Source organism: Engraulis encrasicolus, chromosome 1 (assembly GCF_034702125.1).
Source record: "Engraulis encrasicolus isolate BLACKSEA-1 chromosome 1, IST_EnEncr_1.0, whole genome shotgun sequence".
Classification (NCBI taxonomy): domain Eukaryota; kingdom Metazoa; phylum Chordata; class Actinopteri; order Clupeiformes; family Engraulidae; genus Engraulis; species Engraulis encrasicolus.
In genome coordinates, this window is record NC_085857.1 from 27,280,687 (window position 1) to 27,306,774 (window position 26,088).

The 26,088-nt window shown below is 43.3% G+C and overlaps 1 protein-coding gene across 1 annotated transcript in view; it reads left to right on the forward strand.

Moving 5' to 3' along the window:
- The window catches only part of aplf (aprataxin and PNKP like factor), a 128,844-nt gene that overhangs the window by 17,428 nt on the left and 85,328 nt on the right, over window positions 1-26,088 (forward strand). The window contains exon 4 of the mRNA XM_063208426.1: window positions 2,944-3,161. Coding sequence (XP_063064496.1) covers window positions 2,944-3,161 — 218 coding nt within the window. The remainder of the gene's footprint in view (window positions 1-2,943; window positions 3,162-26,088) is intronic.

The window sequence follows — 26,088 nt, forward strand, 5'->3', positions numbered from 1 at the left end:
ACCGCTACACCAAAGAGCCAGGCTCGTTGGCATGTTAGTCAGAACACACCCACAGCCCTAGTGATGGTCAATCCATCACAAGAACACAAATTGATGCTGTTTTTGAGTCTTGATGTGTATCTATATCTGTATACATACTGTGTGTGTGTGTGTGTGTGTGTGTGTGTGTGTGTTTGTGTTTTGTGTGGGTGGGGGGTGGGTTACATTTCCACAAACACAAATACAACCACAACCTATGCTCCTGTATTGTGTGTGTGTGTGTGTGTGTGTGTGTGTGTGTGTGTGTGTGTGTGTGTGTGTGTGTGTGTGTGTGTGTGTGTGTGTGTGCGAGAGTGTGTGTGTGCGAGTGTGTGTGTGTGTGTGTGTGTGTGTGTGTGTGTGTGTGAGAGCGACTTCTATGAATTTTATTTATTCCTTTTGATTTTCTCCTCCCAGACCCACATGAACCTGTGCTTCTTGCAGGCATCCCTTGAGAACCTGTGCGTGCGTGCATGCGTGTCTGTGTCTGTCTTTGGATGTGTGTGTGTGTGTGTGTGTGTGCATGATTGTAATTGCCTTGGTTGTTATACAATCCTCCTTTGGCTCCCAGACCCATCTGAACCTGTGCTTCTTTATATTCTGTGTGCGTGCATGTGTGCGTGCGCGCGTGCGTGCGTGTGTGTGTGCGTGCATTGTTTTTGGTACACATCCCTGTATCCCACAACAAACCCACCTGAACCCATGCTTCGAGCAGTCTTCCCCCAATGACTCCCCTTGTCCCCTGGCTAAGGACCAATGGCGACCCCCTCTCCCTGGCATACCTCCTCTTCTACCACGTCTTCTCTCTATTGATAAATTGCCCCTAGGGGTGGGCGATATGGCAAAAATGTTGTATCACAATTTTTTAACATAAAATTTCGATTAGGATTTTTTATCTCAATCTTCCATGGAAAAGATTTTAAAAAACAGGCATTTTATATAGTAGCAATTTGTAATTAGCAATTAATTAAATGTAAACACACTGATGACACTGTCATAAAATACACAACTGGAATATAGTAATGTAAAGAATAAAAGTGAAGACAACAACACTAAGTAAGAAGACATCACTCTGATACTCATAGTTAACATCCTTACTGCAAGATGAACTATACGATTTCTCCACTTTGGCGGATTCGAGACGATCTTGTACTCGATTTCACAATTCACGGTTTAATATTGTCGTATCGCCCACCCCTATTTGCCCCCCTCTCCCTATTCTGTAGACCAGGGGTGTCAAACGTATGGCCCACGGGCCGCATCCGGCCCGCCAGAGGGTTCCATCCGGCCCGGATGTAAAAAAAAAAAAAAAAGCTTTTTTTAAAACAATTTTTTTTTTTTTCAATGAAATAACCAAAATGCGCAATTACGCCCCTCGGGGCAAAATCGAGACCTGCATGACATTAACCCAATGGTCCCTCTGTTATACTGTATATATGTAGTAAAGTGCACATCACACTTCTAATATAAATGGTGAATTTGTACTGTAACAGGCATTTGATAAAGCTCTATAAAGCGCTATATAGAGATAAAATGTTAATACTTCCTATTCGTATTGTATTGGTATTGGTTGTAATTAAATAATAAATGTAATTGGATTTGTATTGGTTCCTATTAAGCTGAAACTGGAAACGGGATGTTAGAATGCGTGAAAATGCAGGAAATTACATCTAAGAAATACAACATTTTCTGGGGGATAACCCCCAGACCCCCTGCCAAAATGAACTGTCCCATATTGCATTCATTGACGGTTGGCAATGAATGAATGAAGTCAAGGAAATTTTGCATAGGATTATCAGTATTGCATTGCTTTCTACATATTAAGCACACTTCAAATGTGATAGTACTGAACACTTATCCTCTGCTTTACGTTTTTTTTTTTTCTCACTAATGCCCGCTTGAGGTCCACATGGGTTGTATGCGGCCCCCGGACCAAAATGAGTTTGACACCCCTGCTGTAGACACACCCGAATCTGTGCCTCGTGCAGTCAAGCATCTACGTCTGTGTGTCTTGATTTTACCTCTGCCATGGAGATAATGTGGGCAACCGTGTTTCCTAATGGTTAGGGGGGGTGGGTTGCAGGTTTGAATCCCACCCTTACCTTTCCCTACACCATCCATGGCTTAGGTGCCCTTGAGCAAAGCGCCTATCCCCACACTGCTCCAGGGACTGTAACCAATACCTTGAAATATATGTGTGCTTTGGATAAAAGCGTCTGTAATGTAATCTTATGTCATTTGTTTTCACCAGTTTTAGTTTATTTCTTTGCTGGTTGGTCTCTGGTGCTCTGAATCTGACCAGAGTGTTGGTATGCAGTGCACAAGAACTACAGCAGGCAACAAGTTTTGTGCTAAGAGAGAGAGAGAGGTAGAGTTGCGTTTGTGGGTAGTCAATAAAACTTCAGATGCTCATCGGTGACCATCGGTGTCTAGCCCTGAAGAAGGTTGCACACGCGCATGCTTCCTTTGTAATCGCTCATTTTGGAGTGAGTAGTCCATACACTTAAAATCCTTTGGTTATTTTATTCCATTGCAGAGTTTCTGAAAAACAGGGTTTCGTTTCGACCATTGTCTTCATGTTGACCCTCCAGACCCACCTGAACCCTGCTTCGTGCAGTCTTCCCTGGATCGACTCCCCTTGTCCCCTGGCCAAGGACCAATGGCTACCCCATCTCCCTGGCATACCTCTTCTCTCTATTTATCACTTCTCCTCTTTTCCCTATCCTGTCGACACACCCAAATCTATGCCTCATACAGTCGACCCTTGCATGGGTGTGTGTATTTTACCCCTGCAAAGGAGGAAATTATTTTTTTTAACAGGTTTTGTTGTTCCTGTGTTGCTGGTGTTTTGACATCTGTGCTAAGGTGAGCGGGCTCGGTAACGTGCCATTTTATAAATGTGTTCCTTTGTAATCTCTCCTCCAGACCCACCTGAACCCATGCTTCGTGCAGTCTTCCCTGGACGACGACCCTCGTCCGCTGACCAAGGACCAGTGGCACCCGCTCTCCTCAGGAGACTTATTCTCCCTGCTGCCGGGGAAATATGTCTTCCATGTCACTGCCAAGGAGGAGGAGGAGAGGCAGGGAGAGGAGGAGGAGGAGGAGGAGGAGGTGGTGGCAGCAGAGGACGAGGGCACTCTCAGGTAAGGAGGTGAAAAGCCTGCAAGTGCGCACACACACACACACACACACACACACACACACACACACACACACACACACACACACACACACACACACACACACACACACACACACACACACACACACACAGTCAGTCAGTCCCAATAAGGTGAACTTCATGAAAAAATGGAATGCTCACAGGGATGCGCAAAGCACACGTCCGTACACACACACACACACACATGCACACATACACTGTTTTGAGCAGATTGACTCCCTTTTTTTCCTGCCAGAAGACATTAGGAGATCTGACATGGAATGACCCCAATGATAGGTGATGGGTGATGGATCGTTGCTCGCAAGTGAATGAATGAGTGAGTGGATGGAGTAGGGGAAGGAAAGAGAATTGAAAGCTATGCCTCTTTCGGTAAAGGTCAAGCTATGACCAGGATATGTGGTTGGCAATGGGTCATTGGCACTGGGTCAGTCAATGAGTGAGAAGGGGAGCGCGCGATACTGAAAAGCGATGCCTTTCTTAGGATGGGTCAAGCTATGACCAGGATATGTGGTTGGCAATGGGTCATTGGCACTGGGTCAGTCAATGAGTGAGAAGGGGAGCGCTAGAGACTGAAAAGCGATGCCTTTCTTAGGATGGGTCAAGCTATGACCAGGATATGTGGTTGGCAATGGATCATTGACACTGGGTCAGTCAATCAGTGCGAAGGGGAGCGCCAGAGTGAATGGAAGGCTAGAGCCAGGATAGGTCAAGCTGTAACGAGGACAGGTGATTGGCACTGGATCATTGCTCATGTCCGCGAGAGAGTATGTGGGTTGAGAAAATGGAGAACAACACAGACAACCTTTAAGATGGATCACGGAAAAAGGATGGCCTTTGGATATCATGTTCGGTCATGTTCGTGTCATAAGGCGACGAACGTAGGAAGATGGACAACTAGCCTCGGCTCATATCACTGAGGTGGTGAGTGAGTGTGTACAGCGGGTTTGGAGATCGATTCTGCTACACAGAAATGAGAACACGTTTGGTGATGATGATGATTGGAACGTGTGTGTGTGTGTGTGTGTGTGTGTGTGTGTGTGTGTGTGTGTGTGTGTGTGTGCGTGCGTGTGTGTGTGTGTGTGTGTGTGTGTGTGTGTGTGTGTGTGTGTGTGTGTGTGTGTGTGCGTGTGTGTGTATGCGGGCGGGCGTGCGTGTGTGCGTGCACAGAGTATCGCTTTAAATAATTCCAACAAGGGTTCATACACTTCTTAATATTCAAGATGTAAATGGGTGTCCCCATGCTTAATACATTCATATATAAAAACAAAAGTCCAGCAAGGTCATATGCACCTTCTATTCATGACAGTAGACCTCTTCTCGTCATATTTTGACTGAATTGATTTACTTTTACAATTATTTGTGGTTTATTTGGCAGGGACAATACAGTGCGAATTATAACAAACTTGACCTGGCAAGGGTATGACAGAACTTGTAGATGTGAATACATTGAAGGTTTATAGCCAGATGGCTACTTTGCAACCCCAGTCCCTGACCAGGCTACCTATTCTGGTAAAGCACCACATAATACATATATTTGCATTTTCAAGGCTTTAAACCATTTGCTACTGGGACATGCAAATGTTCTTCCCCCAAAAGATTTGGGTATGGCATGACGTCTTGGGCGTCTGAATTATAATAACGATTCTTTAAAAAAAAAAAAAATGTTTAAATTAGGGATGCACCGATACACATTTTTTCACTTCCGATCCGATCCCGATATCTAAATTTGGATATCTGCCGATACCGATACTACTCCGATCCAATACCAAAACCTCATATATGCATGAATTTCAACTTGAGGTAGTCCCAAGATGTCTATTTGGTCAGAAAAGGTAGTCAGAAGAACAGGAAACCAATTAATAAGTAAAAGTATCAAGTAAAAAAGTAACAATCCCATCCTGAAAACTAATATGCAAGTGTTATGACTTCAAATTAACATTACACCTGGCTCAATATCAGTCCTGGGAAAATTCCGATACTTTGGGAAAATTCCGATCCGATCCGATCTCTGAAAATATGTTGATATCTGAACCCGATACCGATACACCGATACCGATATCCCATCCCTAGTTTTAATCCCACTCAACCATCTCCAGTTTGGCTGAAGAGTAAAGCAGGTAATTCATGCATACACTTCCCTAGAGTATGAGCCACCTGTTGAATGTTAAAAAAGATTTAAAAAGCCACACTTTACACATCTCAGATCTCAAATTATGCAGTGTTCATACATTTGCCAAATAGTGAAACCTAAAACCTTTAAGCATTTATTTTATTGCACTCTAGAAATGCACTCAAGAGTGCAGACCTCTGCCAAGGAAGCTGTTGGATAGAACATTTTACTATATCACGCCCTATATTTTTTCAAGTCTTTCTGCCTTCTTTTTATGGAATTAGAAACTAGAATGTCAACATTCGCCCTATCCCCCAATGGTGAAAAATCTTTTAAAAATTCTTGGATCTGATTCGCGATCTGGATCACCACCAAAATTGAATCACTTGTTCCTTTTGTCCTTTCCAACAACTCCACAGAGGTAATAAAAAATGCCTCTTATAATCCAATGTTTTAGGCAGGTATGTCACTTTTCATAGAAAATAAACGTGTTTATATCTTTCTCAGCCAATTCGAACTATACAGATATTTTTGAAAGGCTTTTTAGTGAAATGTTAGATAAGCAGATAACACCCCGAAGATAATGAAGATATTAGAAGTATTTTTTAGTGGTTTTGCAGCCGCTTTGACTGTGTCTGTACTGGGGTTCATTTCTCGAAAGCGTAGTTTTAGCAGTTAGCTTCTTGGGTAGTTACCAAAATGGGAAATTGCATTGCAAGCAACAAAGTAGCTACCGTAGTCTTTCGAGAAGTGCACCCCTGGTGGTTTGTTGAAAATAAATCCTTATCTTGTTGAGAAAGACAATCTTTTTCTCAAGACACCATATATTTAGATGAATAGATACTGTCTTGGTGACAAAATAAATGTTAGAAAAACAAATTGGAGACGACATAATAAATCTCTGCTGAGATTATAAATGTCAACAGTCTGCTCAGTTGTTGTGCTGAGCCGTCTTGATTGTGTGTCTGTGTGTGTGTGTGTGTGTGCGCGTGCGTGCGCGTGCGTGCGTGCGTGCGTGCGTGCGTGTGTGTGTGCATGTGTGTGTGCATATGCTGATGTGTCGAACACATTGGCCCAAATATTTTTTAGCTTACCACACACACACACACACACACACACACACACACACACACACACACACACACACACACACACACACACACACACACACACTGGCGTGAGAAGCCTAGTGTTTGCCCAAATACAGACTTCTTGACTCACCAGTTGCGCACACACACACACACACACACACACACACACACACACACACACACACACACACACACACACACACACACACACACACACACACACACACAGAGGCTTGCTCACTGGCGTGATAAACCTCCTCGTGTGAGGGAAATGTAATCTTTTTTAGGAGTGGGGTGTTGCTATGCGCTCTAGCTGTGACCCCCTATTGTGCGGAGCGCGCTCATCGAGAAACACACACCATCCCTTCACACGCTACCGCTAGCACAGCTTTACACACGCACGCATGCACGCACACACACACGCACACACACACACACACACACACACAGGCGCGCACACACACACACACACACACACACACACACACACACACACACACACACACACACACACACACACACACACACACAGTCAGTCCCAATAAGGTGAACTTCATGAAACAAGTCCGACAGGCGGACAACAGATGCGTCCGTCTATGCCCGTTCGGAACCTTTTTTGCCCAAACGCCCCCTTGGCCTCCTCATAACCTGTCAAGGCAATTTATCAATAAGCCTACCATGTACTGTATAAGCCTGGATTTGAAAAAGTACCATAGGATTTCAACAGTGTTGGGCAAGTTACTGAAAAACTGTAATGCATTGCTGATTACATGTTACTGTCTTTTCAAAATAATCCCTTACACTACATTTAGCAATTTGGGGACCTAAGGCGAATTTAGCTAGGGGGGGCATCGGCCCATCCCATATCACATTTTGTTTTACATAAAATCTCTATTTTATTTATTTTATTTTTTTATCACGATTTTTTATTTTTAAAAAATAATAATTACAAACATAAAAAACTTGGCAAACTTGGATTACAACCCTTTCTGGACAGATTTCAATGAATAGGCTATTTGCAATTTTGCATACATTAAATAAACTAAAATGTGAAATTCTCTTTTCACTTTAATATGAGAGCAGTGATGTCCCCCCCTCACTGAAGTGTTATTTCATGTATGTGCATGATGCTGTCACCTATTTGAAGTGACGTTGATGTTGGATTTCATGGAATAGGCTACTTTTAAATGCCGCTTTGGGAAGTAGATAGAGTAGGCGACAGGTGAACTGTCTTTCTGTCAAAACAGTGGTTTGCAGGCGTTTGCGTTTTCACGTGGATATTGTCTTCGTGGACCGTTACAGACACACCGTAAGTTCCAAAAACTAATCAATGAGACATTTACTGCATAAACCGAAAAGCGCGCTCAGGGCTCGAAATTAACGGTGTCCCGACGTCCCGGGGACCATAAAAAATGTTGTGGGGACACAAAGTTATCATTTCTGGGACAATGCCGGGACCGTCCAAAAATATAAATGAAAAGATTCAAAAAGTAGGCTATTATATTTGCAAAGCCATCACACTGGGACATTAGCCTAACTCAACACCAACCATCAGCGAAAATAGCAACAGAAAACTTTCCTATAAACGTCCGCATTGTGTTCTAGAATGTTGATTAAGATTTCGCAGCTGCGACTGCAAGCGCGCGTTGTTCTTCGGACTGCTGAGAGGTTGTCCCGTTGGTTATGCCATTTCACCCTGAACTAGAAATGCTCTCAGAGAAAACGGGCTCTGGATTGTTGATTTTTCAAGCCAACAAGGATATATTCCAGTAGACATGGTTAAGCTGTGAGAGGAATGGAGTTCGGTTTTGCTAATATTTCAGGTAAGCAAAGCAACAGCCCCAAACAATGCGCAGTTGTCTGTGGCCACCTGTCGCGTGCTATCTGCCCAAAAACACCAGAAACGCGAGCTGGCTCTAAAGTAGATTAACCCTCATTCATACATATCAGAAACTGCCTGTAAATTACTTTCCATTAACAAAGGGAAACGGCAAGCAAGCTAACAGAGGTAGTTGTTAGCCAAGAACGTCAAGTAGTTTCATTCAAATGTGGCTGGAAATGAAGGCGCTATATTCTGAACATTGTCATACAAACGCAGTTATTTAATTAATGTTGAAGTATCCGTGTTATTGTTTCTGTGCTGGTAAAAGCAGAAATGCCTATTAGCCAAGGTCTAATTGAAAAGGGAAAAAGTCCACCTTGACTTCATTGATTACAAGCACGAAGAACGCGCTTCAATTTTACAGCATTGCCAGCACACACATTATTCTCTCTCCAATCCCTCTCTTTCTCCCCCTCCCCTCCCTCTCCATTGCTAGCCTATCCCCCTCTCTTTCTCGAAAGTGAGGTAGGCCTAAGTGTGCGGTCGTAGTTTTTTCTCTTGTGCATTTATTTTTAGGTTAACTTATCAAATTGTCTTGATGTCAATGTCAAGTGAATTTAAAGCGGAAAGGAAACGTCTTGCAATGCGTTGTCATACTCCTAATGCGGCCCCAAAACCTACCGCATCTTCTTCCACCTAGCCTGATTATCATCGACTTTCACATCTCTTCGAGACTGGCTGAAGCTGTTGCATCACTAGGAGGGCACGACCTGGCTATCTTCCACCGGCATGCCCATCACAACCAGTGGCCAAAGTCAGACTAGGTTAGACTATTGCCACTTTTTAACTAAAGCTAAACAGACACTGAATTGTTATTGATATGTAGTAGACTAAATGAAAGCTGTTTTTTTCTGTAGGCTAAATAGGCTACAACAGAGTAACAGGCTGGCTGCAATAGAGTCTACAATAGCCTACATGATGGGTAGGCTATATTGGTGCATAAAGCAATCAGTTTGACAAATATAATGTCATTGAATGCAGATTTCCTCATATCACCATGCTCATATATTCTTGAAAAACGAAATGTGCACGGTTACTCAAGGCATTTTTCTATATAAGGCACAGATGTTCATGATTTAACACACCCTATTTTTTCTTAAAGACCTGAATTCACAGTTGCACTGCAAAAAAAACAAAAAACAAACATAATCACACATGAAATTGAACGTGGACATAATTTACCACTTATTTAGGCGCGAAAAAAATGGTTACATTCGGGACAATACAAAGTAGAATCCGGGACCATTGCGGGACACAAAGGAAAAAAGTTAATTTCGAGCCCTGAGCGCGCTGTCTGTCAAGCGGTCGCCCCGAATAAACCCTTTAAAAGACGCGCGTGCGTATGATCAACAGAAACACAGCCTTCATTCTCCCTGTGCTCGCGTGTCAGTGAAATCTAATCGAAGTATGGAAGTAACCTCCTCCACCCACGCTCAAAGCGCGAGTTGCTATCTTGCCTGCACTTCTCACAACATTGTCAAAAAAATCCAGGGGATTGCCGGTGTTCGGGCTGTTGTTTTCTTCAAAGGGTGTTGTTTCTTTTGAGTGGTGACGCTGTGTAGTGTAACAACACTGACCATAGGAAACGCTATCTGCAAATGTCTCATGCCTTCCTATTTTTTGTGCTCCGCTTGGTGTTATTGACCATGAAGAGTTTGTTGAGTGTGGCGCTTGACAGTTATCCTCCTTATCTGAAGACGTCTTTGTGTGAATGTTTAGGAACTCGGCTAGCACACATGGCACACATGGATGGAATATGCATACAGACTTATGTGCTTCTGCAGTTGTGTCAGATAATGCAATCAATCAGCTGCGTAGCCGGTTTGCTAACCATTATGGTAGACGTTTTGGTTTGCACGCATGAGCTCCAGGCCAAAACTGAGCTCTGCCACTCCACTGAGCGACTGCCACCTTGTGGACACAAGAGGGAATCACAAGAGGGAATCACAATTCAGAAACGCATCACGGGAGGGCGGACGGACGGACGGACACCAAAGCCTCTTATAGAGATGCGTGGGACGCATCTAAAAATGTAATGCTCACAGGGATGCGCAAAACACACGCCCGTACACACACACACACACACACACATGCACACATACACACACACACACATGCACACATACACACAGTCCCAATAAGGTGGACTTCATGGAATGGCATGCACGCATGGATGCACACCCACGTACGCACACACACGCACATACACACAGACTCGCACTCTCACACTCACACATCATGTATCACACACGACTGCGTGCTCATCGGTGTAAATGGTGCCTGGGCATTCTTTCCTGGTTTGCCTGCACCCTGCTGCAGATGTAGGCCAGAGAAAGAGAGAGACAGACAGACAGACAGACAGACAGACAGACAGACAGACAGACAGACAGACAGACAGACAGACAGACAGACAGACAGACAGACAGACAGACAGACAGACAGACAGACAGAGACGGAGAGAGAGAGATGCATTTTTTGCAACTAAATTTAACAATGTTAGGGGTTTTACTTCTAGTGCCATTTCTGATTGGACAGTGAACACTTGACAGGACGTGCAAGACACAGAGAGAGAGAGAGAGACCCAGAGTCAGGACTCGAAACTGAGTCTCAATAGACAATGTTGCCCAATGACAACAGGAGCGAAGCGAAAATATTCAACCAAATTTAATATTATGCAAATAAGGAGCGAATTTCGCCTGCGGCAGCCAATCAAGTCAACACCATAAATAACTCTTTGATTACATTTGATTCGGGGCGACGACCTGATGACAGCTGAGCTGAGCAATGGAACACTGAATTTCGCCAAGCTCTTTGCTTCGCTCTTTTCGCCTGTATGTGACCCTGCCGTTAGAGCACAGCGCACCCACCACCTTTAGTGTGTGGGAAAAATACAGAGTGCACAGTCAGTCGAGTAGTTGGTGGTGGTTACGGAAGTTGTACTCAAAGTGGAGTCCAGGGATTCCTGGGAGTTCACATTGCAATGCCAGGGGATCACTGAATAGAAAAGATTTTGCTTGAATGCAATACAGAAATGTACTTGCCGCAGTTAGGCCCACATTTAACAAGCAAGCCACTGTTTAAATATAGGCCTCACTTTTGGATTAAAATGACTCTTTAAAACAATTGTGGTAACTGTAACGGGGCCAATGACGTTTTAGAAGTAGTGCACGTCAGAGTGGTTCAACCACAGCTAATGCGATTGTATGGATTAAATGTTTTTCTTCTCAGATTTCTGTTTTTAAAGGTACACTGTGAAATATTTTTAGTTGCTTATTTCCAGAATTCATGCTACCAGAGGTGTGACCAAGTCACTAATGTGCAAGTCACAAGTAAGTCTCGAGTCTTTCCACTCAAGTCCGAGTCAAGTCACAAGTCAAGACACATCTGACCAAGTCAAGTCCAAGTCCAAGTCGTACCCCAGCCAAGTCAAGTCCAAGTCCAAGTCTCATTTTTTTTCAAGTCCTTAACAAGTCACAAAGGGATTTTCTATTTGCAATCACAATTTCGATCATAAATTCATTAGTATAATAATGAGACCTGAGTAAAAAGATGACAATTACTAAAACAGTTGCTGAGAAATCAGTCTAAACCAAATTACTGCTTGTGCTGTGTATGTAAAATGTCATTTAATTTAATATTTTTTTCACATAAAAATACATTTCATGTGAATTTGTACTTAAACAAAGGAGCAACCATATGCCAAATATTTACTGTCCAGTGGGCAAATAGTCCTGTTTGCATGCATGCATGCGTGTGTGTGTGTGTGTGTGTGTGTGTGTTGGGTGTGTGTGTGTGTGTGTGTGTGTGTGTGTGTTGGGTGTGTGTGTGTGTGTGTGTGTGTGTGTGTGTGTGTGTGTGTGTGTCCGTTCCATCAACTGCAGAAGACCAGTCATATCTAGTCAAGGTTGTATACAGACTCTAGCATCATAACGCATAACGCATAACTTTTTCACTAGGAGCACAGGGCCACAGCTTTGGCTGGGCCCAGGACCAAAAACTTTGAATGCACCCCCTAAATCCACACCCCCGAAACTACAAGCCTTGACTGTTTTAAGACCATTAATTTCAATGAGGAAAAAAAGTAGACTAAGCCAGGGATGCTGAGGTGGTCACGGGGAAAGTTTTTTTCAAGACATTAGGGAGGCATATTACACTTCCGACCTGAAAACACGGATTCACACTTTCATACAGCCGAGGCTACCATGTATGAATTTACCCACAAAGGCCAAGGGTTAAAGTAGTTCATGTCTTACAGGTGCTACCCAACCCCCCCTCTCTTTACTGTAGTGTACCACTCGACTAATGTAAACATTTTGGTTTGGCTTTAAAAGATGCCATTTTCCTTAAGGTACCATATTAAGCTCACCATTCTCATCAAGATATGACATACAGGGGTAATCAATGAAAAGACTTTTTAAATTATTATTATTCCTGTGTGTGTGTGTGTGTGTGTGTGTGTGTGTGTGTGTGTGTGTGTGTGTGTGTGTGTGTGTGTGTGTGTATGGGGGGAGGGGGGATACACATGTGAGGCAGGATGATGAGTTAACAGCACAGCTCAGCAGGAAGCCCTGTCTCAGGTGCATTTTATCTCATTATCTTTAAACCAAAAGCTGACCACTGACAGTGAACCCACCAATGAGCGCATGGTGCGGCGCACTATATGCTATCTGCTGTAGGCTTTGTGCCAACAGTATTTAGCCTAGAAGACAATTGTCCACATGGGTTAAGAAATGAGGACAAATTTAGGCCTAGTTAGTTAGTTGGATTGAATTCCTGAACATTGTTGAAGCTGTATCGGCATTGTCGGTTTCCCCCTCACATTCTCACCGCAATGACCAATCACGAAACATTTTACTGCGTCAAAGTCCGCGCGAGAACATTCGTTTGCAGGATGGTCATCCACGTCTTGTTATATTAGCCTACCAGACTTCTTCTCGGGGCTTATTCGCCTGCACGCTGCCGTAGTCTGAAATAATGCAAATTAGACCTAAACGTGGCGTGAGAATGTCAGTTCACGAGCCAAACTTGTTCTGCGCTTCTACAGTATAGGAAGAAATACGGTGTATAATGCCCTATCCAACATTTCGCTCTCATTTTTTCTCTAAGTGGATCTGCCCTGTGCCGTTTGGTGTGCCGCTTGCAGTAGGCTACTATACAGTTACTGATAGTAGTTTGCAGTCAGTCACGTCAAAATGTGTCGCATTGTTGTCTGCGCCTCTCACCCTCGTCTCGCTGTCCTCCCTCTATCGCCCTCCCCTCCCCCACAAAGTCACTTGTATGCATGCATCTTCAGAAAGAATAAGTTATCCACCGTGCACGTCACAGATTGTAGCCAAACAAAGTTCTGATTCTATGTTTCCTGATTTTTGTTTATTTGGAAAGCAGGGTTTAACATTCCAGTTCTCCAGTACTTGCGTCGCGCTGCTCTAACCTGTCATTTCCAAGCAACGGCAATTGTGACTCCAAACTTCCAAAATTACCAACCAAAACATGTTTGAACTGTGAGAAACTTAATAGCCTATAAGATTGAGTCGACACCATGAGACACAAGTTTCTCGAGCGCAAGATGGGAGCAGCGCGAGATAGGTTGGGCACAGGGCGCTTTATCCACGGGAAGCCGAGCCATGCATGTCTCGCACCGCTCAGCAATAGCGTGCGTCGGCTTGCGTTTCTTTAGCCATGGACTAGACGCATTGAATGTGCCCAGTGAGTTAGTCTTTGAAATAGCGTCCTGATGCCCATTTAATAAGGTTAAAATAGGCTATTAAAAGAAACGGTTAAACTTTGACTCTAACCCACTACAAGCGTGAACTTATGCCAGCTGTCTCCTAACTGGAGTCCCCTCAACTTGCCGGTCACATTTCTTTCGTCCACAAGAATGGCGGAAATTTCCCAAAAGCAAATGCATGCTTATTGCGCAATGCTCCGCTCTGACTTATTGTCCGACTTCGTAGGTTTCATATCGTTATAAGAACAATGCCTAGGCTACTTTTAGCTGTGTATGCTATGCTCAAACTCTTGGCAAAATCTGCATCTCCATTGTCTGACGCTCCATTAATAACTTTATGGCGAACTCTTCCACAACCAGCAAATTACCTCATCCAGCTTAGTCTCATACTGCAGGTGGGAGATTGTTTTTCAACTGATTTCAGACATCTCAAAACGCATATGCTTCGCACAACGCAGCATTGGTGTGTAGCCTACAGACACGTGTTGCACATCACACTCCCCACCACACACTCTTCCTACAACATTGATAGAAAAATTTTTGTTGATCAGAGTGTCGAGATCAGAGATAAGATCAAACTTCCATACAAGAATGTAAAACGAGTTGTGGAGAGAGGGAGACAAATTAACTTCCGCGATGGTTTAAAATGTGGGCTGTGTTTGTTCTGGAGACTCGGAGATGGTGTTTCACTGTTGCCGCTGGTCAGCGTCCAGGCTGCATAGCACCGCTTACAGCAATGACGTGATTCAAACAAAGAATGGCGGGGGGGGGGGGGGCGGCGCTGTTGCATTCTGCAAACAAGGGTCTGACTTGTTACAAAAAAAAATAGACCAAACGTGGCAAGTCAGGCCAAGTCATTGCAAGTTACAACTGTCAAGTCCAAGTCGAGTCCCGAGTCAAAGGCGTGCAAGTCGAGTCGAGTCGCAAGTCCTTTCTGATCTTGAAATTTCAAGTCGCAAGTCTTCACACCGCTGACTCGAGTCTGACTCGAGTCAAAGTCACTGGACTCGAGTCCACATGTCTGCATGCTACCCATTCACTAATGTAACCTTTTTCATGAATACTTACCACCACCATCAAATTCTAAGTATTCATTATGACTGGAAAATACGTGAAAAGGGGGATCTTCTCCATGGTCCGCCATTTTTAATTTCCAGAAATAGCCATTTTTAGCTGCAAAAAATGACTGTACTTGTGCCATACTAGAAAATATCAGTTTATTACTGTAAAAGTATATAACTTTTCCCTCCATTGTATTCCTACCCAACGACGGCCAGGAGTGGGCATTTGAAACAGAAGCAGTGTTAACTTAAGACACAGTAAAGGCAAATGGCATGATACAGATGAGGAGATACAAATGCATGAAAGTTATATGACAATTTAATTATCAACTGCAAGGTAACATTACATTTATCTCAAGGCTACTGCAGGTTACATAGGGTACAGTGAAATCAAAGGCATTTTAGTCAACCTCAGAATGTTTAGGACAAAGAGAGAGAGGGAGAGAGAGAGAAACAGAGAGACACACACGTCTTGTGCATGGGAGAAAGAACTCAAAGAAGGGCTCATTATCATAGGCTTTTATACTGTAAGGAGAGGTGGCCAAGGTCCTTTGTCTTGTAGGGTCAGTGACACCCGACCCCACGGGTTTGAGCCACCACATGGCATGGGGGGGATGACCCCTTAAGCAAACTCTTACCAAGATAACAGCGACAGTATGACTCTGTCGGCATTTAATTGCACTGGTCCGTGGGCATCTCACTTCGAAATGAACTCTTAAGATGGCTTGAACACATCTGGTAAAACCTGTGCGAATACTGTACATGCTCGGAGAAATACACAAATTACCTATCATACCCATAGTGGAGCAACGGTCTGAAAATCATAGTCATGTCGTGAACATTTGTGGGTTTTCTCCTTTTTGGAGGTGGCGAAGGTCCTTCTGCGCGATATCTTTCAAAGGTCGGCGATTGACACGAGCTGCTTTGATCAATATCAGTCTCAAGTGACGCGCAGCTCTTGAGAAAGTATGGCGGAGGATGTCCTAGTCCAAGTTGCCAACATTTTTGCGCTTCATGTCCTGCTTTGTTGCAGGATTTACAGCATTTGCTGTGATTGCTTACTTTTCGCCTAGTGCGTTTCTTTTTGGTCCTTTGTTTGCTCGACCTTGCAAGGCATTGGAGAGCGGCCATACTGTGCTCTTCCAGAGAGGCGTCGCTAACAACAGCTTTTGTCTCGGCATCACATGGAGCGCGGGCAGATGTGCCAGCGGCCTTGGTGCTCTCACGATTCATTTTCCCATTTAACAGTTCCATATTGTTCACAATAGTTGCAAGGAAATCATTCAGCCATTCAATTTTCTGATTTTGTTCTTCAATCATTTTCTGCTGGTTCTCAAACAGCATATGCATAATGCCCTCAGAATATTTGCGTTGCTTTGCTTTTGTCTTACGCATGCCATAAAACAACCAGTAACTTAATGATATATATCTTCCTCCTTAGATTCTACCGTAATATAATGCGTTTGGTAGCCAGTTTATCTAATGTATCAGCCAAATTGCATTTCACTGCGTTCAGAAGTTTACTCCTGCCCAAATGTTTGTCCATTCTGCGTGGGAAGGATAGCTGAAGCTTCTGAATTTGCTGGTGAGATTTTAACACTTTCTCAATGTACTTAAAACAAGTTAGATTTAGGCCTCGGCCAGATGACACCGCAACGCGGGTTTTTTTGAATCCGAGTTGCAATTAAGTTGCAACCATACAGCATGTTTCAGTAAAAAATCATGTCCTGATGACAACGACAGGCTTGCTTCAGAATACACATTTCTTTATGTGAAGTTGTTGAGAACAAAGTATTCGCTAATGGCCGTGATCGCCCATACTCTTATCATGCAAATGACCTGTCACGCAGGGACCTTAGACCAGTCTCTGACAGTGCCAGAAAGTTTCACATTTTTTTAACAGACCCAGCAAATTTTGTTTTAGATCTACAGACACATGCCACATGGCTTGTTTAAAAGCTGAAGCTCTTAGCTTTTTATTACTAAAAACGATAAATTTTTAGCCTCTCCCATTCCGAAGTTATGTCCATTTTAAGCGACGGACAGTTTAACAAAAAAATAGCGTCATTTCCCCCCTTTGTAAAAAGCGAAAGACGGTTTTATTATGCGCGCGTACATATAGCAGGTTCAGAATATCAGAATGTGCAAGCTGCATAATTGAACATTACTAGATGCCACAGAGACAAGTTAGATAAAACAACTGTGCTGAATCATGCTGCTTAGCACCATGCTTCGTGACAACGTTGCTCTTACAAGAATAAGCATGCATGCTGCAACTTCTGGAATATTTTGGAAGACATTAGAGCAATCACCAGGGAGTTTACAGTCTACATAACTGGTTGGCCCTCACGAAGTTGTAAGTCTGATGTCTTTACTCCTTTCATTAGTTAAGTATGATGTTTTGTATGCAGGAGGAGCATGTCAAGTTACTAAAGGAATTTCTTATCCCAACATGTGTACTAGCATTTGCTGCTAGCCGACTTATTTTCAAAACCAGCATCGCATAGTTGTTATTTTTCATTATGCTGAAGTGAGTGCTACGTGGAAAAATAGGCTACCAGCTTTGCGCATGTGGCACCTTGTGTAGCTTGTGGAGTGACTAGAGTAGCGAATCATTGCCATTTAGGCATCTGTTGATTGTGTTCTACACTTTATGCTGCTTTTTTTAATTTGAGAAGTTTAAACTAAGGTGTTGAATATAGGTGTTGGTATTTCTCCCTCCTCTGGAGGCTGCTGCGCGCTCACCGCTTCTCCTTCTCTTTCTGCCCATTACGCCTGTTTCAACTAGTGACATATACAGGGTTCGTACGGTCATGAAAAACCTGGAAAAGTTATGGAATTTGAAAATTCAAATTTCCAGGCCTGGAAAAGTTATGGAAAACGTATTTTTGGTCAAAAGTTTTGGAAAAGTCATGGAAATCCATACAGTGTTTCATCAATTATCTTTATGAAGTTGATGCCACGGCGTAATAAAATCTAAATGTCCGAGTTCTCGTGGAAATGTTGTCTAGTGCAGGCTACGTCTGCCTAACCATGTGTTGCCAAATTGAGTGGGTTTCAAATAACGCATGTTGTAATGGCTCCAGGCGGGTTTCAAGCGTTTTTGGCGCTAGAAATCAGTCACACCTGGCAACCCGCCTCGTAACGCGCGAGCTAGATGTAGTGTGTGCGTGGTGGTGAGAGGTGATCATAGCTCTAATCCTAGAAAAGAAATGTGGTTCTGTACGATATTACAGCATGTCGCGAAGTGTTACTTCAACAATGCGCGGCTTAACTTTCTGAAAAGATGATCAACAATGGCCGGAGAGGACGAAAGTTGTGATGTGTCCGTCCGATATGGGCGAAGCAGCGGCACTTGTTAGCCACCTGAAGGGCAAGATACAGCAGGCGGTTACCTCCTCAGCTACTAACAGGTTAGCAGTTATACGCCTTCTAAAATATTTAGCGGTTCCACTGAAACGTAGCTAATGCCAAAAGGAATACAATCCTAAGACCTGTTTGGTCTTCGTTTAATTTGCCAGATAGGGCACCAAGCGAACCTTTATGCTTTCGGTAAGCCCCGAGATTTTGATATTGATAAGCAATGCACCTGCTGCCTGCGAGTGAACTTGTCCAGTGTGCTGAAAGATTACATGAAATCCGTACAGTAGTCTATGTGCAGCTGACCGCGAGCCAATGTCCAATGTCTGCATGACGCGCATTGAAATACGGTATAAACGGCAGCGTGACTAGAGTTTGAAAAAGTCATCTGTGGCTTTGTTTTCAAATCGGTCAGATCGTTGTAACACAAAATGAAACTCACCCTAGCATCTCCTTGAGTGGGCGTCAGACTAGAACTATGCCACGAACAGTGCAGTCTCTCTTTTTTTTTTTGCTCCAGCAACGACCACAACAAATGACAACATTATCATTCTTACAGGAGCTTTGGACTGTTGTGCTTAGGCAGGTGTAGTAGGCAGGCCTATGATTTCTTACTTGGGCAGGATGAGCATTTATCCATCTCCATAGAGAGCATGTTGATACAAATGTGTCTTCATGATGATTTCACGACCTAATTTGCTATAGGCTGGCCTAGGCCTATTCATTTTCATTTCTGACTGTACATTAGACAAGCGAATTATATAACATTGGTGAACAATAGCAGAATTAATGTAATACAACATGAAGTATAATGGTTGCTTATAGCTTGTAGTAAAAGATAACCTATAGTATGAATATGTTTATTGTTTACATATTTGTAATATAGGCTATGTAATATATAATATAATATGCCATAGTCTATAGTATACATTTATACAGTAATTACATATTTATAATATAGGCTACGTAGTAATATAGCCTAATACGCCCCCACCCCCGCGCGATTGGTCATTGGTTTTTCGGTCCTGGAAATTCAGAAAAAGGTTTTGGAAAAGTCATGGAAAAGTCATGGAAAAAAAATGGTGAAAAAGTGTATGAACCCTGCATATAAATAATATGCATTGCTGATAACTGTTTGGTTCAGTTGTTCAGTTTAACTGTTCAGTTAAAAGATAATATGAAGCTTTGCTTCGTGTTAGTCAGGGTTTTTTTTGAAGATTTTGAACACGAGTGACCCACACTGGGCAGTTTGAAACGTAAAATATTGACCCTGGTAGAAATGAAAGAGTCTCCACAGTCCACACAAACAGTTGTCTGATGATGCCATAGTGCATGGAATTAATGTTGTGCGCAAAGCTAGTGGTCACTGTGAAGATACCTCACTGTTTTTGGCCATGTGACTGTGACGCAGATGTAAACAAATCCGTTTCGCCTGGAACAATGGCAACGCAAACGCCTGCGTTAAGCTTACTCGATTTTCGCACTCTGGAACCCATTATTCAAAAAACTCGTTTTGGGCCACGTTTCTGGTGGGTTTCATATGGTTAGTCCAGGGGAACGTTGTCACTGGCATAGAAAATCATTCCCGTATAGACAGCCCCTTACTCACCAGCCCTCAGAATTATTCGCATGTCCCGATGCATACTTTTTTTTAGTTAATCTGACTGCAAATTTTTGCGCATCCAGGTATCACGTCTTGGTCACCAATGTAAAAGTATATAACTTTTCCCTCCACTTTATTCCTGACCAACGATGGCCAGGAGTGGACATTTGAAACAGAAGCAGTGTTAACTTAAGACACAGGAAAGGCAAATGGCATGATACAGATGAGGAGATACAAATGAATGAAAGTTATATGACAATTTCATTATCAACTGCAATGTAACATTACATTTAACTCAAGGCTACTGTAGGTTACATAGGGTACAGTGAAATCAAAGACATTTTAGCCAACCTCAGAATGTTTAGGACATTTTTTATACTGTAAGGAGAGGTGGCCAAGGTCCTTTGTCTTGTAGGGTCAGTGACACCCGACCCCACGGGTTTGAGCCACCACATGGCATGGGGGGGATGGCCCCTTAAGCAAACTCTTACCAAGCAGTGTTTCCCACAGAAATTTGGAAACTATGGGGGCAGCCGTGTTTTTGTTGTTGTTGGGGGGGCATTTTACGCAGGCCCTTTTTGGGGGGCGGGGGCGGGGGGGGGTAGTTGCATGGAAAATGTAAATGGCGTAAATGTAAAACAATGAGTACAGTTTTTTGGCGGTGCGCCATAGTTTCCTCAATGTATGGGAAACACTGCCAAGATAACAGCGACAGTATCATTTCTCAGTCATCAAATAATCTCCATTCTTACATTACTTTCATGAAAAGATCAAATTTGGCAATAGGCAGCCCAGTTTCAATGAGCAGCATAGTTGCAGTACCTTTTTTGGCCATTTCCTGCACAGTGTACCTTTAATGGATTATCTAAGAAGCATATTCATTGCAGTACATTAATTACCAATTACTTATTTATTTATGGGCATTAGCTGTGGTTGTGCAAACCTGACGCCTGAGCCTCCCAAAAAGCGCCATTGACTCACTGTGTGTTTCGGTCGTTTGTGAGAGTATCCTTGGAAAATGTTCTGCTCCATTTAGGAGTTATATTGTCTCTTTGTGAGAGAAATTTGTTTTTGGTTCCCGGGTTTGAAATTAAAAGCCGTAGTCTGAGGTAGGGATGGCGAAAATTGAAAAAACTTTTAACTGACTACTGAGACTCATTAACCGGTGGTTAACCGGTTAACCAGTAATCTTAAATTATACAACGTTCGCGTGCCTGATATGCACAGCACTGATTTTTTTTTTCTTTTTTTGCTGCGTAGACAGGACCTGCCATGTCCAGCCACTGTTGCCAGATGGAAAATGCTGAAGTATCGTACTAAAACCTCAAAATTATCGTTTTTTGGGGCTATTTGGGAGGAAATTATTATAATAATTGTTATTATTATTATTATTACAACCGGTTAACTGGTGGCAGAACATTTTAACCGGTTAAAGTTGATCCGGTCGACTATCGGTTAAACGGTTAACATCCCTAGTCTGAGGTTCAGGTTTAGTTTGTGATGAAGGGACAAGCTTCTTTAAAAGAATAGTCCACTGTAGTTAAACCCTGGTAAAATATGAGAGTATATAGGATCATTTTTCTCTGTGTTTGCAGTGCCTACTTTTAGCGTAGAAATGGAAGTCTATGGTACCAAATAAAGCACCATCAAATGTACTTATGAACCCCCTTAAAATTAATGTAAAATTGACCAGAGTGCAAAACGCACTCACTCACTCACTCACACACACACACACGCGCGCGCACACACACGTGCACACACACGCGCACACACGTGCACACACACACACACAAGCATACGAATGCATACGCATGCATGCATACAGGCCCACACACACACTGTACTATATACATATCATATGCTTCACTTCAGTCATTTCCTCTGTAGACATGCTCTGAATTCCCATCTCATGTAAAGTCTCTGATCATACAGGTTATATAATGCCCGCATTAAATGTTTGGTACTTTGTGTCTTTGTGTGTTTTGTTTCTTCTCACACATCTGACACATCTCACACTCACACTTATCTGCCTACGCAACTGAATTCTCTTTTCTGATTAGCTGATGGGGTGGCCATCAGAGGCGATTCCTTTATGAGTACAAGGGAGGCGAGCCTCCTGTACGAAATCACAGTGAACAGTTTTTGAGTAATGCTTTATCCAAATTTATAACATTGCTATTTCATATCCAGCTCAATAGATTGATAAAACTAGGCAGTGGGCCAAATAAGATTCTGCGGTTCATCTAACGTCTGCTTGAACTTTTTTTCCCCCTCATGACAACGGTAGTGAATGGAGTCTCACTGGACTTCAATGGCATGTGTGATTATGTGCTTAGTCAATGGCAAAAATGCTCATTGGTTATTGCCCAGATATTTTTTTGATTTGGAGGACTGAGCCTCAGTGGGAGTGAAGGGAGATGGGCGTGAGAGCGATCGGGACAGGAGACTGGAGCTCGGACTGGTGATTGGGTGAACCATGAAAAAAAAATCTGTGTCAATATTTGACATGTGGATATGTTATTAATTTGACAGAGAAGTCTTGTCGTGGTAACCAGTGAGGAAGCTATTCATTGCGGTATATTCCAGTTTTCTGTACATATTCTTGTAAATCTAGTGTTGCGAATAAAGTCTTGATAGTGACACGTCCTTATCCTTTTTAATCTCCCAATTCCAAAAATTGAGGTTGCCTACTTTTCGAGGGGGCTAGCTTGCAAGAAAGCTAGAGAGCTATATGCAAAACGCCAAGCATTGTGTATTCAATTCTGGCGAATTCCAGCAGTCCTTCTGAGGAGAAAATAAATATCAAGGAGCAGAGCAGAGCACTGCCTAATATTGACTTGGTGAAAAAGGTAGGGAAGAACAACCGTTTCTTTTGAGCTTTTGTGGTGTCTGATCAACTGGTTAACTGCAAAGTCCCGTGAGTGACGAGTCCTTGCCTACTGTGTTGGCAATGTCTAGTAAATAATTAAAGATTTGGCGCCCCCTAGTGGTAAGCTGTGCACCCAGTAATGAACAAAGACAACCCAAACAAACTCATTCACATCATTATGTGGCGGACGTAGGCCTAATGATAATAAAACATATATATATTTTTAAATAACATTTCCCTATGAATACAAGGGGGATAATGATTAATTGAATTAGATAATGTGATAGTAGCACACCAGCTCTCTGTTAGAATCCCCACCACAGGTCAGTTCCTGTGTTTATTCCAGAACAGACTGCTGCAAGATTTCTCACAAAGAGCTACACTCAAATAATTAAGAACAATATTTGTAGTAAAAAAAACACCTGCTTTCCAACAAATTTGTTTCAACAAGAGTCCTTTAGTGTGGGGTCATTGATCTGGACCAATTGAAGATGTGTGTCAAAATTGCGCACCCCCCACCCCTTTTTTTTCGTTCTGGACATATTGTAATTGACCAGCCTCCCCTGTTTGACAGACTGCCAGCCGCCACTGGTGGCCATTAATCCCTGAGAACCGGTCAGGCGTCAAGCGTTTGATGCGCATAGAACCTTCGCTTGGAATGCAGACGGTATCTAACGCTAGGGACACATAGCAGGCGAAACGAGCAAGGCAAAGAGAGGTGAAATTCAGTGTTCCATTCTGATAGCTCAACCGTCATCAGGTTGTCTTGGCGAATCAAATCGAATTAAACATTTGTGTTGTTGATTTGATTGGCCGCCGCATTCGAAATTCGTTCTTCATTTGCCTAATATTAAACCTGGTTGAATAATTTCGCTCCTGTTCGCTTGCCTTTGCCTCCCTCATAGGAATGACGTTCGCTTCACTTCGCCAAATTCGCGTCTATATGTCCCTATCGTAAGGATACCATGCACATCGTCTACGGCAGCGGTTCCCAAACTTTTTTCCCTGCGCACCCCCTTGTACATTTCAATGTGGTTCGCGCACCCCCTGAGCGAATATTTTGGTGTGTTGATGGCCACGCAAGCATGGATTCACTGCACATTCACTGCACGTTATGCATATTCAGTTAGGGGAATCCTCTTTTCCAGTAGTCTAGATGTTAAACTACACTTAAGATGGACCCTTCCATCATACAAGTCTAAATACAATTAAAAATGACTTAATGTTCATCAATGCTAAAAACTCACATATCCACCATTGCTCTATTCAGCTCACGCACCCCCTTATGCCAGGCCGCGCACGCACCCCAGTTTGGGAAACCCTGGTCTACGGGATACAACGTCGGGATACCATCAAAGATTCTACACTTGTCTAAGTTAGACACCCGCATAGCGACGCGTCTATCTTGCTCACAAAATTCTGGTTCAGTTGCCATGGTTACTACAACTTGACAGACAGTAAGAGAGTTAAAAAAAAGTAACCTACCATAACGGCAGATGAGCGGGATAGCGGCCTTCGAGGTCGAACGGTTATACAAGGTTAATGGTTTGGACGCAGCAACTCTGTCTCCGCGCTCTCGGAGCCGCCCCCCTCGCCATTAACCTCCTAAAACCGGTCACCTCGTCGGCCGTTATCCCTTACTTATTATATGGTTGTGACGTCATCGGTCGAATGCTCCATTCATTTCAACGGGGCTCCCCAACGTTCGCACGTCTGTTATTTTTCGATAACGGACGGGTTGGTCTATAACAGACCGCTGTCAATGGCAACAAGACTTTTCACTGCTAAAGCGACTTTTCAACAAGACTCTAATCAGCTGCTGTGATAGACAACACCTGTTGTCCTGGCTACCTAGCTGTTAGCGGTGTTCCACAACGGCACTGTTTTGTTTTGCGCAGCAACAATCTTAGGCTAGACCTCACATTAAATAGGCCTAAAGAAATGTCCCCGCCATGTGTGAATCATTTAAGTATATCCATATAATAAGCGGGTTAACTTTCGGCGAGTCGGTCGCTGTGTGGAATAGCAGCACTTCAGAGAGAACAAGACCCCTCCGCTCCGCGTCGGGGTCTAAAGATTCTCTCTGTCGTGCTGCTATTCCACGGTAGCGACCTTCTCGCCGAACGTTATCCCTTACATATTCACCCCCACATCCACACTCACTTTGCATGTTAGTACTGACTCTGAGGTTATGTATGAAGATAAACTCTCCCTCACAAGCTTTTAAGGTTATAAGAGCTGACCTAGACCTTACTCTTATAGATGACTTCTCTCTCTCTCGCACACACACACACAAACACACACACACACACACACACACACACACACACACACACACACACACACACACACACACACACACACACACACACACACACACACACACACACACACACACACACACACACACACACAAGAAGCGAAAGTCCATTGGGAAACTCCAACTCCCATTGTCATTGTGACACAGCACTCCAAAGCACACCAGTAGTGAACACTGCACACTGCACACAACAAAATTGCATTTATGCCTCAGCTTTGTCACACTAAGAGTCTTTCTCGAGCTTCTTGAAGGTTGCGAGAGGTGAACATACTCTTGCAGCAGCACAGACAAACACATACGCTCCTGTAAAAAATAGCAAAAACAAGTCACGTCCCCCTTATTGGCAATTGGCATTCCTTCACATGCACTGCACATACAATGGAATCAAAATTGTAATTTCTTACTATTTAACATAACATAGACAGGGGCATGACAGTCATTATAGTGCCAGACAAGAAAGAATAATGAGAGACTTTGTGTGTATACATAGCAAGTCAGTGTACACCACCTTACAGACACACACACACACACACACACACACACACACACACACACACACACACACACACACACACACACACACACACACACACACACTCACACACACACACACACACACACACACACACACACACACACACACACACACACACACACACACAACCATCCATGTAATCACTTCTGATTGCCTTTCAGCCTATTCCTCTATACCAGCTCTGAACCCCCCACCCCCCAACACACACACACACACACACGCACAGACACACACACACACAGAGACTCACACACACACACACACACACACACACACACACACACACACACACACACACACACACACACACACACACCTCATGCAAATGTA